Source organism: Aphelocoma coerulescens, chromosome 4A (genome assembly GCF_041296385.1).
Source record: "Aphelocoma coerulescens isolate FSJ_1873_10779 chromosome 4A, UR_Acoe_1.0, whole genome shotgun sequence".
NCBI lineage: Eukaryota > Metazoa > Chordata > Aves > Passeriformes > Corvidae > Aphelocoma > Aphelocoma coerulescens.
Window position 1 is genome coordinate 17,020,802 of NC_091018.1, and position 15,546 is coordinate 17,036,347.

The window sequence follows — 15,546 nt, forward strand, 5'->3', positions numbered from 1 at the left end:
ATCTCTGTCCAGTAGTCCTAAAGTGTCACCTTGTGGCTTCTACTGGTTATGATTTTATATCTTCAAGAGAAAACATACCCAAGCATCAAATACAGAAAATCTGTAAGTTCCTCTCTGGGTATTGATAAAATTAATTTGGGGAGTCAAGTTTATTGTATTTTAACTGAGATTGCACTGTTGGGGTTTACTTTTGAAATAACTGGTGATAGGTAAGAGCAAAAATCTACTAAGTAGTTCATAATCTATTTGGAAGCTAGTGATAGATTTTTCTATGGTTAAATGCAGTCAAATGACTTTAGGATGTGGGAAAAAAACAAGATGTAACAAATCATTAGATCTTTAAAATGCTGATTGTTAATAAACCTAATTTTCACACTACAATGAAACAAACAGAAATGTTTATTTTGAGAGGAAAATGTATACAGTCCCTGACTGTTTTGCTGGTGGATAGGGTCAGAGACACAAACACCAACTTAAGGAACAGTGGCATTTACTATGATGTAAAACTGCAAAGAATCATGAAAGGATAAGCTAAGCAATGCACCTAACCATTAGCAAAGAATTACAAAGGGATAAGCTGAGCAATGCTAATCATTACTAAGAGAGAATGCCTACAGTGATTAAGAAAGATACATCACCACTTACCCCAATAAAATAAATCATCCAAGTGCGAGAGGCATCAGCTGTGGGGGGAAGCTGTCCCAGCCAAGGACTGGAGAACCATGCCAGTAACCAGGAACTCCTGCAGTGCCTCCCCCTTTGCAGCCACGAGGCTCCCCCACTTTGCTCTGACAGTGGCCCAGTTTTTACACTGCTAAACAAACAAGCTGACATAATTTCTAATTTCATTTTCCTGCTAGACTTCTCTCAAAGCCTGGCCAGGCTCAAGGAAGATCCAAGGGAGTTGTCCTTGATCCTACACCCCCTAATTAGGCCAGATGTGGCCTTATCCTGTTTCTAGATCCGGAAAAGTGAATAAATTCTGCCAATAAATGAACACATATAACAATACTTCGTTAGTGAGCAACTATATATATAACATTAAGTTGCAATGTTCATCCTGAGCTTTGGCTCAGGGCCTGTTGTTCAGGCCTTGGTAGTACAGTGACCCAGAGCACATGGGATGTAAGTTCATTTGCATAAAGGGCAGGGGAATTAATGCATAGACAAGATGATTTTTTCTGAGATGAGAGTTGCTAATGAAAAATATTCCTGTTGTTTCAAGGAAAGTGTTGTTATGAGCTCATTTGTGTGTAATATTTTATGCATAACATGTCTTTAAAATAGATTTTTAAGTTGTGAATGAGCTAGCACAGATACCCACTTTAGTGATAACTTCCAATGAACTCTGCTTCTGAAGTACTGCTAAGGTAAATTAGATATTGATTTCTGACAAAATGGAAGATTTGTCTCATAGCTGAATTTTGAACCTTACATATTAAATAAGAATTTGATAGCTGATGCTAAAACTTCTTGTTTTGTTTGATAGATCCAGAGTCCTAAACTGAAAGATGCCACTGCACAAATGTTTAAAAATAAACACAAACAACAACAACAAACTGTTTTCCCAGTCAGCTCTGCTCTGCTGGAGCTCTGAGTGATGACTCTGAAGTGTTTCTTAGCTTGAACTTCCTTTTTGCCAAATCATTTTCTTGGGGTGTCAGGTTATTTCTGCTGCAAGCAGTAAATTAATGACAACTGAGACCGGCACTGTCTGTGTTCACACACACAGGTGGATTGCTCACTGGCTGACATTGATCACTTGCATGGCTCTGGCTGAGAGCCACATATTGAATTCATTATTACTGTATGTCTGTTACCTGCAAATCTCATGTGTTAAACCAGGCTTGCTGATAAAGCAAGAGATATTTCAAAAGCAAGAACCTCAAGAAAACAATTACTGGTAGTTTAGGATGAACAATTTAAAACTTAAATATGTAGCAAAAAGTAGATCTCTTTCTTCACCCTTTAGTACTTCTTTTTTAACATTAAAGTTATAAACCTTGTGTCAGCATATGTGATGAGATTCTGCTGAGAGTCACTAGCAATGGTATAACAATACTAAAATTATTTATGTCCAGCGACATAAGTTGAATGAGCTAGACCTTGGGTTCAAAGAAAATACGAGGTTTTATGTAAATTAAAACGGATTTTTACTGGCCACTAATCAAGTGTTTACCTGTTTCCATTAAAACTACATTGAGTTTAATCAGTATGCCTTCTAATGCATGCATTTCTCCCTAAATAAGTAGCATATTTGTCATGAATATTTAAATTGGATTTTAAGTCCATGAAAGTGTAATTTAAATAAAAAGTGAGGTGGTTTATTCAGGGTTGGAGATTAGCATCCTCAGATCCTATTCAAAAGTTGTAAACAAATTTTCAAATTAATGGTCTCCAAATACTTTTTCTTAGCATTTGGGATTAAATGTCTTTAATTGCAAAAGGCTTAAAATGTAACTACAGTTAATATAATGCTATCTGTACATAAAAATAAAGGGTTTTTTTCTTGTAACTAAACAGAACTATTACTGAATAATTCAGAAATGGGCAGAATACAGAGTATTTTAAATATAAAACACGGATATGTAACTGTACCTTATTCAAATGTCTGTGAAAAAAAGGCCTCTGTGTGTTGATTTCTATGAATATATATGTATACAAACAGAAGTGAAGCATTTCATGCTGTAAAGAGAAACCAGAATACAAGGAAGCAGGGAGTTGACAAATGATGAACAAGTAAATAATTTTATGTTCTCTAACGATTTAGAGCACAGCCTCTCCTAATTTCTCCTGTCTTTTCACAGGAAGTGAGACAGACCAACAGCTCAACTTCCTGTGAGCAGCTGATGTTTTAGGACATTTGAAGTTAAGCCCTTAATAAAACCCTGTTTCTGTCCAAGTTGATTTGACACTTCATGGACTGGAATAAAGCCAGACAGACACCCCTATTATTCCAAAAACAGAGGTTTTCTTTGACCTTCAAGGTTTATCTCAGATAAGCCAGCAGCAATGGAGTTGTATTGAAGGTGTAGTATTGCTCATGATGCTCTTTAACACACAGAAGTCCACGTGAGAAAGGCTGGCAGCAGGCTGGTTATCACTGCTTGTCACTGTCACAGGGGTTTGGCATTGCTGCTCAGTCACTGAGTCAGTTAAGTGTTGCTGAAAGATGAAGGGCTGGATATAAATTATGTAAATGTTCATGAATGCATGCACTGTACTGTGATAGTGTCTGTCACTCCAATTCACAGAGGGTAGGAAATGTTATTCCTTGCTGCAGGAGCTTGGTCTCAGCAGTTTGAGGGGCTTTCTCGTTGTATAGAATGAATCCTAACAGACAAGATGAACTGCAAAGATGGTACCTGAGGAGAAAGTAGCAAACATGGGCAGGGATAAATGTTGACAGAGGTCACTCACACTCCATGCAGGTGAGGTCTGGAAAGCCATAGAATTGAAGGCAGGATTTCCTGAGGCTTTAATGCAACCAGGGTTTCGCTCTCGATTCCTAACCTGGACACTTGCTCCTTCCAAGTTTTTACAGGTACTCTCCCCTGCCTTGCCTTTCAGCAGTTTTGGCTTGATAAATAGCCTTGACATTGTTAAACTGACTTCAAGTGTTTTGATCAAGACTTGGCTTAACAAGGTGTGGAATGTAGCCTGCTTTCTGTTGAAATGCTAACTCTATAAGATGTATAATAATTGCCTTTATTCAGTAATTACCTCACATTTTTATAGGTAATTTCTCTCTTAAATTCTAAAGAATTTTACCTGTGAGTCATCATTGGCCAAAACTGAACAGATTTCCTCAACTGGCAAGAATGATGGCATAAGAATCAGGCAGGGAATGGCAGTGGAGAGGTAGGAATGTTCCTATTCCTACTCTTGAATATAATCACTGGTCTCCAGCTTTTGATTCGTGTCTCCCACAAAAAGAAACAATAAACATAGGTTCATTAATTTGTACTTTAATAAGTAGTTCCCAAAATATTTACCATATATTTAAGAAACAGAATCTCAATTTTAGTCTTAACTGGTTTTATTTTTGCTTTTTAAAACCAACAAACAAGAACCTACTGTGGAAAATAGCCCTCGTGTGTCAGAGAACCCTAGCAAGTTTAAAGGCAGAGAAAAGGAACAGATTAAAAACTATTTTCAATCTTGATAAAAGGAATATTAGATTTCATAAAATGCTTCTTGTAAACACGCCTTCCCCATCCCAGACATCGTATTTTGGTTTTTCCTGGTGACTGCCTCGCTGCAGTTGAGGCGAGTATGAGGTGCCTAACGCAGTCGTAACTTGCCATCTCGTGGCACGTTTGTGCATTACCGCCGTTAAATTTCTGACAATCAATGAAGTATTTTTACATTCAAGAAAGTGTAGATTAGCATGTGTAAGCCCTCATAAAGGCATCTAGCCTAGCCCCTCATTAAATACTTAAAAACCTAAGGGGGGCAGGTATCCAGTGTCGGTTTATCAATCACGCCGTCTTTAATTAGGCTCAAACGATGCATAAATGATGCACGGCCGAGCCTGGCGGGTCCCTCCCAACTCAGCGGCCCTGCACGGCCGGTACTGCCCCGGGGCTCGGCCGGTGGGGAACGGACACAGGCTCACGGACTAACGGACACCCGGACTAACGGACACAGAGTCACGGACTAACGGACACAGGCTCACGGACTAACGGACACCCGGACTAACAGACACAGAGTCACGGACTAACGGACACAGTCACGGACTAACGGACACAGTCACGGACTAACGGACACCCGGACTAACGGACACTCGGACTAACGGACACAGAGTCACGGACTAACGGACACTCGGACTAACGGACACAGTCACGGACTAACGGACACAGAGTCACGGACTAACGGACACTCGGACTAACGGACACAGTCACGGACTAACGGACACCCGGACTAACGGGCACAGAGTCACGGACTAACGGACACTCGGACTAACGGACACTCGGACTTACGGACACTCGGACTTACGGACTAACGGACACTCGGACTAACGGACACTCGGACTAACGGACACCCGGACTAACAAAGTCACGGACTAACGGACACCCGGACTAACGGACACTCGGACTAACGGACACCCGGACTAACGGAAACAGTCACGGACTAACGGACACCCGAACTAACGGACTAACGGAAACAGTCACGGACTAACGGACACTCGGACTAATGGACACAGAGTCACGGACTAACGGACACAGAGTCACGGACTAACGGACACCCGGACTAACGGAAACAGTCACAGACTAACGGACACCCGAACTAACGGACTAACGGAAACAGTCACGGACTAACGGACACTCGGACTAACGGACTAACGGAAACAGTCACGGACTAACGGACACTCGGACTAACGGACACAGAGTCACGGACTAACGGACACAGAGTCACGGACTAACGGACACCCGGACTAACGGACACTCGGACTTACGGACACTCGGACACCTGGACTAACGGACACTCGGACTAACGGACACTCGGACTAACGGACACTCGGACTAACGGAGTCACGGACTAACGGACACTCGGACTAACGGACACCCGGACTAACAGAGTCACGGACTAACGGACACTCGGACTAACGGACACCCGGACTAACAGAGTCACGGACTAACGGACACCCGGACTAACAGAGTCACGGACTAACGGACACCCGGACTAACGGACACCCGGACTAACGGACACAGTCACGGACTAACGGACACCCGGACTAACGGACACTTGGACTTACGGACACAGAGTCACGGACTAATGGACACCCGGACTAACGGACACTCGGACTAACGGACACCCGGACTAACGGCCCCGGCGCTCCCAGCGGCGACTCTACCGCCCCGCTCCCACTCTTGCCCGTCCTCCTCCTGTCCCTCTGCCGGGGTCCCTCCCGCTCCCCCGCCGCTCCCTCCCGGCGCCGGGCGGTCCCGCCGCAGTCTCGCCTCGGCCCGGCCCTGGCCGTTCTGGCTCCGGCGCTGCTGGGCAGGCAGCAGTGGCTGACTCTGGAGCTGTCCCACTGTCCCTGGGCTCCGCCTGGCTCGCTGCGGCTCCCCGGGGGACACACGCGCTCCGGCCACTCCCGCCTCCCCAGGTCCCCGGCTCCGCCGCTCGGCAGCCCGGCCGCCGGCACCCGGTAGCGAAGCCGTGCCCGTGGCGCTCGGGGGCCGTCCGTGGGGCCGGGCCGAACGCTGACAGACACGTCTCGCCCGCAGCGAAGGCGGAGGAGGCCCTGCAGGAGCAGTACGGGATGGGTTCCCTACTGGGGAGCGGCGGCTTCGGCAGCGTCTGCTCGGGGACCGCCGATGAGTAGGAGGACAGAGAAGGACAGGGCGGGCGACGAGCCGAGACCGAGGCTTCTCTTGACTTGCAGGTGGCTACCAAATGCGTGTCCCGGGACCGCATCTCCCTGCCAACAGCCCCCAGCACCCACCCTGTGCCGGGATGGGCCTGGGTTGCTGGGAGCCAGCACGACAGAAACAAACACCCGTGAGGCTACCAGAGCCCGGGAGGCTCAGAACCGCGCAAAGGACGCTTTGGTTGGCAGGGACGGAGGGGCCTCAGTTCCTCCCCTGCCCTTATAGGACTTGCCACATGATTCAGGTTTTTGGCCGAAGTGGGAGGGGATAAAGGCATGGGTTTTCTCCGCCACTGGCCGCGCTTTTCCCTTGCATGGAACAGCTGGGCCTTCCCTGCCCCCCCCCCCCGCCCTCTTCTAGCACCAGGGGCATTTTTCAGCACACAAATTTGTAAACAAGAGTCGGATGCACTCGAGAAGGCTACAAGGGCCTCCGTCCAGCCTGGCTCTGCAGATGCTGAGGCTGCTCTGGGCTCTGCCAGGGCTCTGCTGGGGCTCAGCTCTGGGCACAGCTGGGCCCACTCTCCCCTCACATGGCTCCGGACAGCTGAATCACAGGGTGAGAAGGAAGGAATACTTCAAGGGAGTTGAGGTTTAACAGAGTTTTTATTCAAAAAAACGAGTGTAAAAAAGTAGTTGTCCTAGCTACCATAAACTAGCTGTCCTATCTGGCATAAAAAAATAGCTGTCCTAACTACCGTAACTATCTTAGCTAGCAGAACAAACTAGCTCTCTTAACTACCATAACTAACCAGTTGTCTTAACTAGCATAAAAAAAAAAGCTGTCCTCAAGTGCTTCATCTCTGCTGCTCCCTCAGCTACTTTGCTGCAGTGATCAGAGGTGTCAGGCTGGAGAGAGGCTTGGCTGATGATAAAAATGGATGTTGCCCAAAGAATAAAAAATAAAGAAATGAAGCATTACTTTCCAAACTCAAGCTCCTTACATGCTCTGGTGGAATAGGACAAGGGGGAGTGGTTTTAAACTCAAGAGAGGGAAATAGACTCAGATTAGACATCAGGAAGACTTTTTTTACAAGGAGAGTGGGGTAACACAGAAGTTGCCCAGAGATGTAGTAGGTGCCTCACCCCTGCAATCATTTAAGGTCAGATCAGGCAGGGTTCTGAGCCATCTGATCTGCTTGAAGATGGCCCTGCCCATCGCAGGGCACCTGGTCCAGGTGACCTTGAAAGGCCCCTGCCAACCCAAACCAGTCTAGGATTCTGCTTGCTCTCCATCTGAAAAGCACCAAGACTGCAGATTATAGGACAGGGGCCTGACAAGAAAACCCCTCCCTTGTGCTGCTGTTTCCCCTGCATTTACCTGCAGCAGCTCCTGGGCAGAGCAGCAGTGCTCCTCGTGGGGCTCCAGGCTGCACTGAGGAAGTCCCGCAGCAGAGCCGACAGGCGCCCAGGCTCCTGCAGGGCGGGGTCCTGTTCTGCCAGACCAGACAGCAAGCCTGGGGAAAAGCCAGCACAACACTGCACCAGTTCCCTTCATACCCACAGGTGCTCACAGCCACCCCAGGTTCTAAACCCCAGGCTCCAGAGGCAGTGTCCACCCAGACAGAGATGCTGTCCAGAGATAATTTTTCTGTACCAACAATAAAAACCCAAACCCTGATGCAGCCACAGCTGCATCCAAACGAGTTTGCCCTGACAGCCAATTTCAGTGAGTCCTCTGGGAACTCCCTTCCACCATGTGCAAAAACATCCAGCAGCTCATCCCAGTGCAGAGCCACTCTGTGCACACAGGCCCACGCAAACACTTGGACATCTGCCTCTTACCATGGCCACAGTTTGCTTGAAGTAAGGAGGTTCTCCTTCCACCACCTCGATGGTCACTATCCCAAAAGACCAGATGTCCACCTTGGGGCCATAAGGACAACCACTCACAACTTCTGGGGCCATCCAGTGAGCAGTGCCCACCACAGAGCTCTGTTGATCCTGCTCAGGGGTCAGCTGAGTGCAGAAGCCAAAATCAGCTGAGGACAAAAACAAACACTGTCAGAGTCAGCGGGAATTAAAAATCCAAGCAAAAGAATTCCCAGCTCTAAGTCTAAGAATGCACCACTGAATTGCACTAAGCTGCAAAAGGCCTCAGGGCTGTAGCCAAGGAAATATGCAACTGGCCACTTAAAGATACCCTCAGGTTTCAGGCAGTGGCTTTTATGTATTCACTTGAAGCTTTAGATTCTAACTCCCTCCCCTCTGGAAGGGACATACACAAAGCAAAGCCAATCTTGACACCCTGCTTCTCTCCAGACTCCTCTGCACGTTGCAGCTGCTCTCAGCTGGCAGCAGGATCCAGGCACTTCCACCAGCACCAGTTTTGGGGAAGTGGCCATCACTGGGAAGCAGCCCCACACCCATATCCCAGGAACACTGTGCCTGACCAAGGATATCTACCCAACTTGACAGTGCCATCCATTCCAGAAGGATGTTGGAGCTTTTCAGATCTCTCTGGATCACCTTCCTCAAATGAAGGAAATACAGAGCTTGCAGACACTGATAGAGAACAAGAAACATGAGGGTAAAAATTAATGACCTGAATATACAAGAAAGGACAGTTTAGAATTCTGCCACCAGCAACTTTGCTTTGACAGGCAAGAAGTGCAGTGCAGCCCAGCTCCAGACAGAGTTCAAGGAAAAGTTGAGAACAGCAACTAGAAGAGAGAGAGAGACAGAGTACAACAACAGTCTAAGAGTACAAGAAGAGAGCAGAAGTGCAAGGATACTGACAGGTGGTTCATTTAAGAGTCTCTCTCTTCTCCAGGGCATAAAAAACAACACAGAAACAAAGCTCTGAGCATGAAGCCGTTCCAGTTCTCACCATCTCTTTCAAAGGACCATCATGCCCAAGCCATGGGAAGCACAAGCAGGAGCCCTTACCTCACGAATGACAGCTGCCATCTCTTCTTCAGCCAGATGTGTCTGTCTAACAGCATCCTGGAAAGTTCCTCCATCCATGTACTCCATCACCAACCAGAGATCTTCATCAACAAGGTAGCTGAAAGAAGAAAACAGTGGCATGGACATGAATGTGCACAGCTAAATTACCTTATGAAAAAGACTGCAGGGGAGTTTTCTTCCAGGTCAGTTGTAAATGAACACAGAGTAAAATGGAGAGACATTCCTGTAGGCTACCATCCTTGGAATCTGCAGTCTAAACGAGAAGGAAACACCTGTGAAAAAGGAGATGCCTTACATGGCAAGCATGTGAAAATGCAGTTTAGGAGGAGCTGAGATCAGTCTGGAACCACAACACTTGCCACCAGCTGGTTCACCACCTTAACTCAGCAATTGCACCAGTAACTCCAGCAGCAAGGCAACACAACTCTGAGTTATGCACAGAAGGAGGTTGTGCACCACTTAGCACAAAAGTGGTCAACTGGAAAACCTTGCATAAAGAACCTTCAGAAACAGGCAAGGCAATTGAAAAATGGGCAAAATAGGTGTTTCTGGAAACAAGAACCTTGTCTTCCTGGCATCCGCAGCAATGGAAAAGAGCAGGGGAGAAGCCAAGGGAAATAATTTCTACCACACTTTATCAGCACTTCTCATAAGACACAGAAAATAGGGTCAACTTCAAGAAAAAACTAAACCAAAGCAACAAAACAACAGGGACGTAGTGAACTGACAGGCTGTTGTTTTAGGAAGCTGTGGCCAAGTCAGGCTTTTTCTAAACAAGCTACAAACTACATCTGCCAGAAAAGATTAATTCAGGAGCAGTGCACGGGACAATACCTGAAGCACTCACCTGTCCAAATAGCTGACAATGTTGGGATGCTTCTTGTCCTTGAGGACCAGGATCTCATTCACAGCTTGTTCCCAGTTCTGCTGTTCACAATTTATTTTCTTTATGGCCACCTAAAAGGACATTGAAGACCATTAACTGGAGAAGGCTGCAGCATGAGACCACAACAAACATGCAGCGAGTCTTTTTGGAGTGAGGGAGCCAGGCTGTGCAAAGTGCCCTGGGATGGGACACCAGAGCACAGTCAGTGATGTTCCCCCCTCAGGGGCTGCTTACAGGACACATGGCCAGAGACATTTGGCCTTGGAAGCCCTGGAGAAATGGTCTCTCATCCATCACCCACAAAACTCTAACAACATTCTCTGCACCTACAATCTTCTCAGTTTATCACCACTATTATTAATATTCACATAGCTTGCAAGCAGGAAGCAATTCTAGTCCTGTGAAAGTAGAGCAAAACAGTTGAGAAAGGGTTTGGTTATTATTTCAAATGCCACTGCTGCTGTTTGGGATTGCATAACAGAGCAAACACACAGCATACATTACTAATATGATCACTGTCATGGGCTGTCACTGACACCAAACCTAAACACAACTGTAGAGTCTGGGAGAGAGCTTTGCTGCCTGTGCTGAAAAATCCCATGCAGCAAGGCAGCCCCAAGAGAGCATTTTGCTTTTCACATACATATTCTCATTCATCTCTCCCTCTCTATGAATCTACTGCAGGAGGACTAAAACCCAAAACTGATCCCAAGCAGGATCTCTCCTTAATTAGGTCTTGCAGTATCCTTTGAAATTATAACCTGGGACTAAGATAAACTGGCCCTCAATAATGGCAGTCTCCACCAGCTGATGCATTAAACATTTTTAGAGAATAAGACCAAGCCAGCGTGTCCTGCTCTGAAAGATACCACTGCCCTCCAGCAAAATACCCGGCCCCTGCTGGTGTAGAGGTCACTGACTTGAACTTACCCTTGGCCAACTGGCTCAACTTCAGTGTATTTCTTGGCAGGTTCCTCCACGCTCACGGTGTTCCTTGAAAGAAACAGGAAAGGCAGTCACTCCAAGATGGAGATCCTGCCTTGCAGCAGAGCCAAAATGCAGCCTCACTCTCTGGGGCTGTGAGCCCCTTGTACTCAGGTGGGCAAGAGCAATAAACAACATCTATGACATTCAGCTGCAGAGGAACACTGAGTACAGCTGATGCTCAGACACACACACACAACAGCCTCCTCTGGCAGACAAGGCAGAGAGCAGACGTACCCAGCTGCATCAGGCACCACTCACCTCTCCCCTCTGTCTGTAGGGCTGTGCTGCTGTCAGAATGCTCAGCCCATAATGCCTCAACAGAGGGAGGTTCACTGTCCTCTTCCCAAAACGATGGAGCTTCACCACCCTCTTCCCAAACAGTGGGACATTCACGGTGCTCTTCCCACGTGGAGAGATGTTGTCCCTCCTCTTCCCATGCTGCTGGATGTTTGCCCTCCTCTTCCCATGCTCAGAGATCTTTGCTGTTGTTCTTCCCACGACACAGGATGTTCCTACTCCTCATCCCATGCTGTGAAACATTCACTATCCTCAATCCACACGGCTGGAGCTTTGCTGTCATCTTCCAGAATGGTGGGAAATTCACCCTCATCTTCAAGAACTGTGGGAAGTTCACCATCGTCTCCAAGAACAGAGGGAAGTTCACTTTGTTCTTCCTCCTCTCCAGCCTTCTTGTCTTCCTCCTCTTTAGGCTCCTCTTTGGAGACAGACAGAGCCAGAGGAGGCCCTAATGCAGCTTTTATGCTTTGTGGACAGACAGTAGCATGAGGTAGAGGAAGTTGTATCACACTGATTATCTTATTTATCCTCAGCTACACATCCAGCTGCACTAAGGAGAAATAGCATTCTGAGGTGTTGAAAGTGACAATGGGCTAGAGTAGACATTGCCACTTATAGTTGTGAATTAGATACTCCATCACAGCTAAAACCAGCAAGCAATCTTTTGTCTGCAAAATCATTCCTGCAGCTGTTCAAAAGCTCTTCAACAGAAAAGGAGAAAACAGCCAGGGATCCCTTAGCTTCTGCTGCTGCAAAGACACTGACAGGAACTTTCTGTCAGGCCACCAGGCTGGCACTCAACTGCAACACGCCAAGCTCACAACTTGCTGTACAATTCTGAACACCAAAGGTTCCTTTCCACTCCCCGAATGAGGAGTTTCTCAGTAGCCACCCGTGACGTGCCCTGCAATGGGAGAGGGAAAATTAACCAGATGCTGTCAGGAAAATAAAATGCCTGTGCTGGAAAATCCCACGCAACAAGGCAACCCCAAGAGAGAGCGTTTTGCTTTCACAATATGCCACCAGGAGACCTTTCATCAAAAGCACCACTGCACACACGGGGACAGAGACCACTCCACCCCGAAACACACTGAGCACCTCAGCCCGCGGTGAGCTCGGGCACGCACAGCCATGTGTCCCCACAACCACCGACAAACACAGCCCTGTGCCCTTCCACACTCACACACAGCCCTGTGCCCTCGCACACACAAATACACACAGCCCTGTGCCCTTCCACACTCACACACACCCTGTGCCCTTCCACACTCACACACAGCCCTGTGCCCTCCCACACTCACACACACCCTGTGCCCTCGCACACACAAATACACACAGCCCTGTGCCCTTCCACACTCACACACACCCTGTGCCCTCCCACACTCACACACACCCTGTGCCCTCGCACACACAAATACACACAGCCCTGTGCCCTTCCACACTCACACACAGCCCTGTGCCCTTCCACACTCACACACACACCCCTGTGCCCTCGCACACACAAATAGACACAGCCCTGTGCCCTTCCACACTCACACACACCCTGTGCCCTTCCACACTCACACACACACCCCTGTGCCCTCACACACACAAATAGACACAGCCCTGTGCCCTTCCACACTCACACACACCCTGTGCTTTGGCACACGCTCACACACAGCCCTGTGCCCTTCCACACTCACACACACCCTGTGCTTTGGCACACGCTCACACACAGCCCTGTGCCCTTCCACACTCACACACACCCTGTGCTTTGGCACACGCTCACACACAGCCGCTCGCCCCCCACCTCCCCAGGCACCTCCGGGAGCCCCGCTCCGCTCGCACACGGGAGGCTCAGCGTGCCCCGCTCTCAGCCCACACCTGCACGGCCGCTCGCCCCACACCCACGCGGCACAACCGGCCCCCAGCGCGCCCAGCAGGGCAGCCCCGACACCGCACCCCCACATCCTCCGGGCCCTGTCCTGCACGGAGAACCCCCCCCAAACGCGGAGCCTCCCCGCTCTCCTCCACTGCCCTCACACAGCGGGGCCCCCGCTGCTCACCCAGAGCGGCCGCTCCCGTGACACCCCCTCCGCCGCCCCCACAGCCCTCCCGTGTCGCCACGGGGACCCCTCCGCTGCGGCCCCGCACCAGGGCCCCGCACCCGCCACCGCCCGGCCCCAGCGCCCGCCACAGCGGCCACGCGCCCCCCGCCCTCACCGCCGGGCCCGCAGCGGCCCCGAAGGACGCCCGCAGCCCCGGCCCAGCCACTGCCGGGCCCACTCACCTGCTTGCGTGGTGTCGCTCAGGTCGCAGCCGCTGCCGGGGAAGTCGCGCAGCTTCCTCCCGCTCAGGCACAGGATGCCCGAGCTGCCCGCCTCCTCCAGGGCCCGCTCCAGGCTGCGCACCGTGTGCGACTGCGGCAGAGCTGCCGCGCCCCAGTGCGGCCCGGACGAGAAGGAGAGGGTCAGGTGCGCGGGGATCCCGAGCCCCGCCGCTCCGCTCCCGGGCGCCGTCCCGCTCCCGGTGCCGCTCCCGTTGTTGCCGCCGCCGCCCCCCTGCCCGGCCGCCATCTTGACCGGGCCCTCCACAACAACGGCCGGGGCCGCCCCGCCGCCGCTGCGCAGGCGCCGCGGGGCCCGCAGGGGGCGCCGCGGGACGGGGCGGGGCTTCGCGGCGCCCCTCGGCCGCGCCAACCAATCCGCGGCGCAGGCGGGGCCGACGGGGCGGGGCTTCCTCAGGGGGCGTGCCCGAGGGCTGCTGTGCCGCTAGGGGGCGCTGCCGGGGCTGAGGGGCCGGGGCTGAGGGACCGGGATCGGGATCGCTACCGGGATCGGGATCGGGATCGGGATCGGGATCGGGATCGGGATCGCGACCGGGATCGGGATCGGGACCGTGACCCTCTTGGCAGCGGGGGATCCCGGGAGCCGGGGGAGCCCGGGACGGGCGGTCCCGCAGCCGGGACGGGAGCGGGCGCGGGGGGCGCCGTTCGGGAGGGCGCGGCTGCGGGGAGCCCTTCGGAGCCGAAGGAACGCGCAGAAATCGCCTCGGCAGCCCCGGCGCCGCTGGGAGCGCGGCCCGGCCCGGCCGCGGGGCCCGTCGGCTCCGTCCGCTGCCCTCAGGCACCGCTCGCAGTCGCGCTCGCATCTGCCCCGGCAGCGCAGAGCAGCGGCCGCTCCTCAGGCCCGAAGCTCTCCTGCGCCGGGAGCATCAGAGCCGCCGCCGCCTCTGCCTTGCAAACCCGGCACCGGCAGAGCCGGCCCGGACCGCCGATCCCCGCGTGTGGCGGCGGGAAAAAGCACCCAGGAATCGGCCGCGGCAGAACAAAGGGAAGACGAGCGAGCGGCTCACCCTGAAATGGGTCAAGGAACGCTCACACAAAAGCCCCAAAGGCACGAATGCCCGTGGCTCAGAATGCGAAAGGGCAGGGGGGAGACATAAATCAGAAGCCGCATGCAAGGTCCGGGGCCCAGTTACCTGAATAAAATGCTACACGACTGCTGGGATACTCTATGGATGGATAATTGCCTCTCCTACCATGGAATCAGTTCTTGTTAGGTGCTGCATATTTATCTTCCAAAAATGCCTTTGGAGCTGTCATTAGGAAATGCTAAAGAAAGCCTCATAGAACCACATTTTAATGCAATTGCTCTGTGTTTGATAAGCAGAATCTGCTTTTAAGCCTTGAACCTCATGAAGATCCTTGCATTCTTCAATTGGCTTGGGTTGGTTTCTTGTTTATTTGTTTTTTGCATGCATATGTCATGCCTAATTTGGGGATCTAAGAGAAATTCCCTTTGTATGGAACACACTGGCCTTCAGTCAGCAACATATCACTGGGAGGTAGCTGAGCCATTATTGATCACAAAAGGATCAGACCTGAAATATTATGTGCCTGATGTCTGGGGGAAACTCAGCAGAACGGACTGAGCCAGGATCACTGAGAAGGTCCTGAAGAGTGAAGCCTTCAGTCCTGCGGTGCAGCGCTGCCTGGATTTGGGGATCACCCTGTCCTGGCCCACAGACTGCCCTTCCAGCAAAGAGGTCTGTGTGCAACATGCAGGTGTAGGGGAAAAGGGCTCCCATTGTCCCCTGCAAATCCTGTGGCTGG

General features: G+C 50.6%; 2 protein-coding genes across 2 annotated transcripts; both read right to left on the reverse strand.

Moving 5' to 3' along the window:
* Positions 1 to 3,984: 3,984 nt before the first annotated feature.
* On the reverse strand, positions 3,985 to 12,094 carry LOC138110694 (serine/threonine-protein kinase PAK 3-like). The gene is made up of 9 exons (XM_069015879.1): positions 12,090 to 12,094; positions 11,676 to 11,921; positions 11,114 to 11,165; positions 10,134 to 10,243; positions 9,266 to 9,383; positions 8,788 to 8,881; positions 8,162 to 8,358; positions 7,698 to 7,833; positions 3,985 to 6,476 (listed from the first exon to the last, which is right to left on the reverse strand). The coding sequence occupies exons 1-9, from the start codon at positions 12,092 to 12,094 to the stop codon at positions 5,854 to 5,856; spliced, it is 1,581 nt and encodes a 526-aa protein (XP_068871980.1). The 3' UTR covers positions 3,985 to 5,853.
* On the reverse strand, positions 10,208 to 14,064 carry LOC138110503 (leucine-rich repeat and calponin homology domain-containing protein 2-like). Its single transcript, XM_069015477.1, has 4 exons — positions 13,723 to 14,064; positions 11,418 to 12,360; positions 11,103 to 11,165; positions 10,208 to 10,243 (listed from the first exon to the last, which is right to left on the reverse strand). The coding sequence occupies exons 1-2, from the start codon at positions 14,006 to 14,008 to the stop codon at positions 12,338 to 12,340; spliced, it is 309 nt and encodes a 102-aa protein (XP_068871578.1). The 5' UTR covers positions 14,009 to 14,064; the 3' UTR covers positions 10,208 to 10,243; positions 11,103 to 11,165; positions 11,418 to 12,337.
* Between the last annotated feature and the right edge of the window lie 1,482 nt (positions 14,065 to 15,546).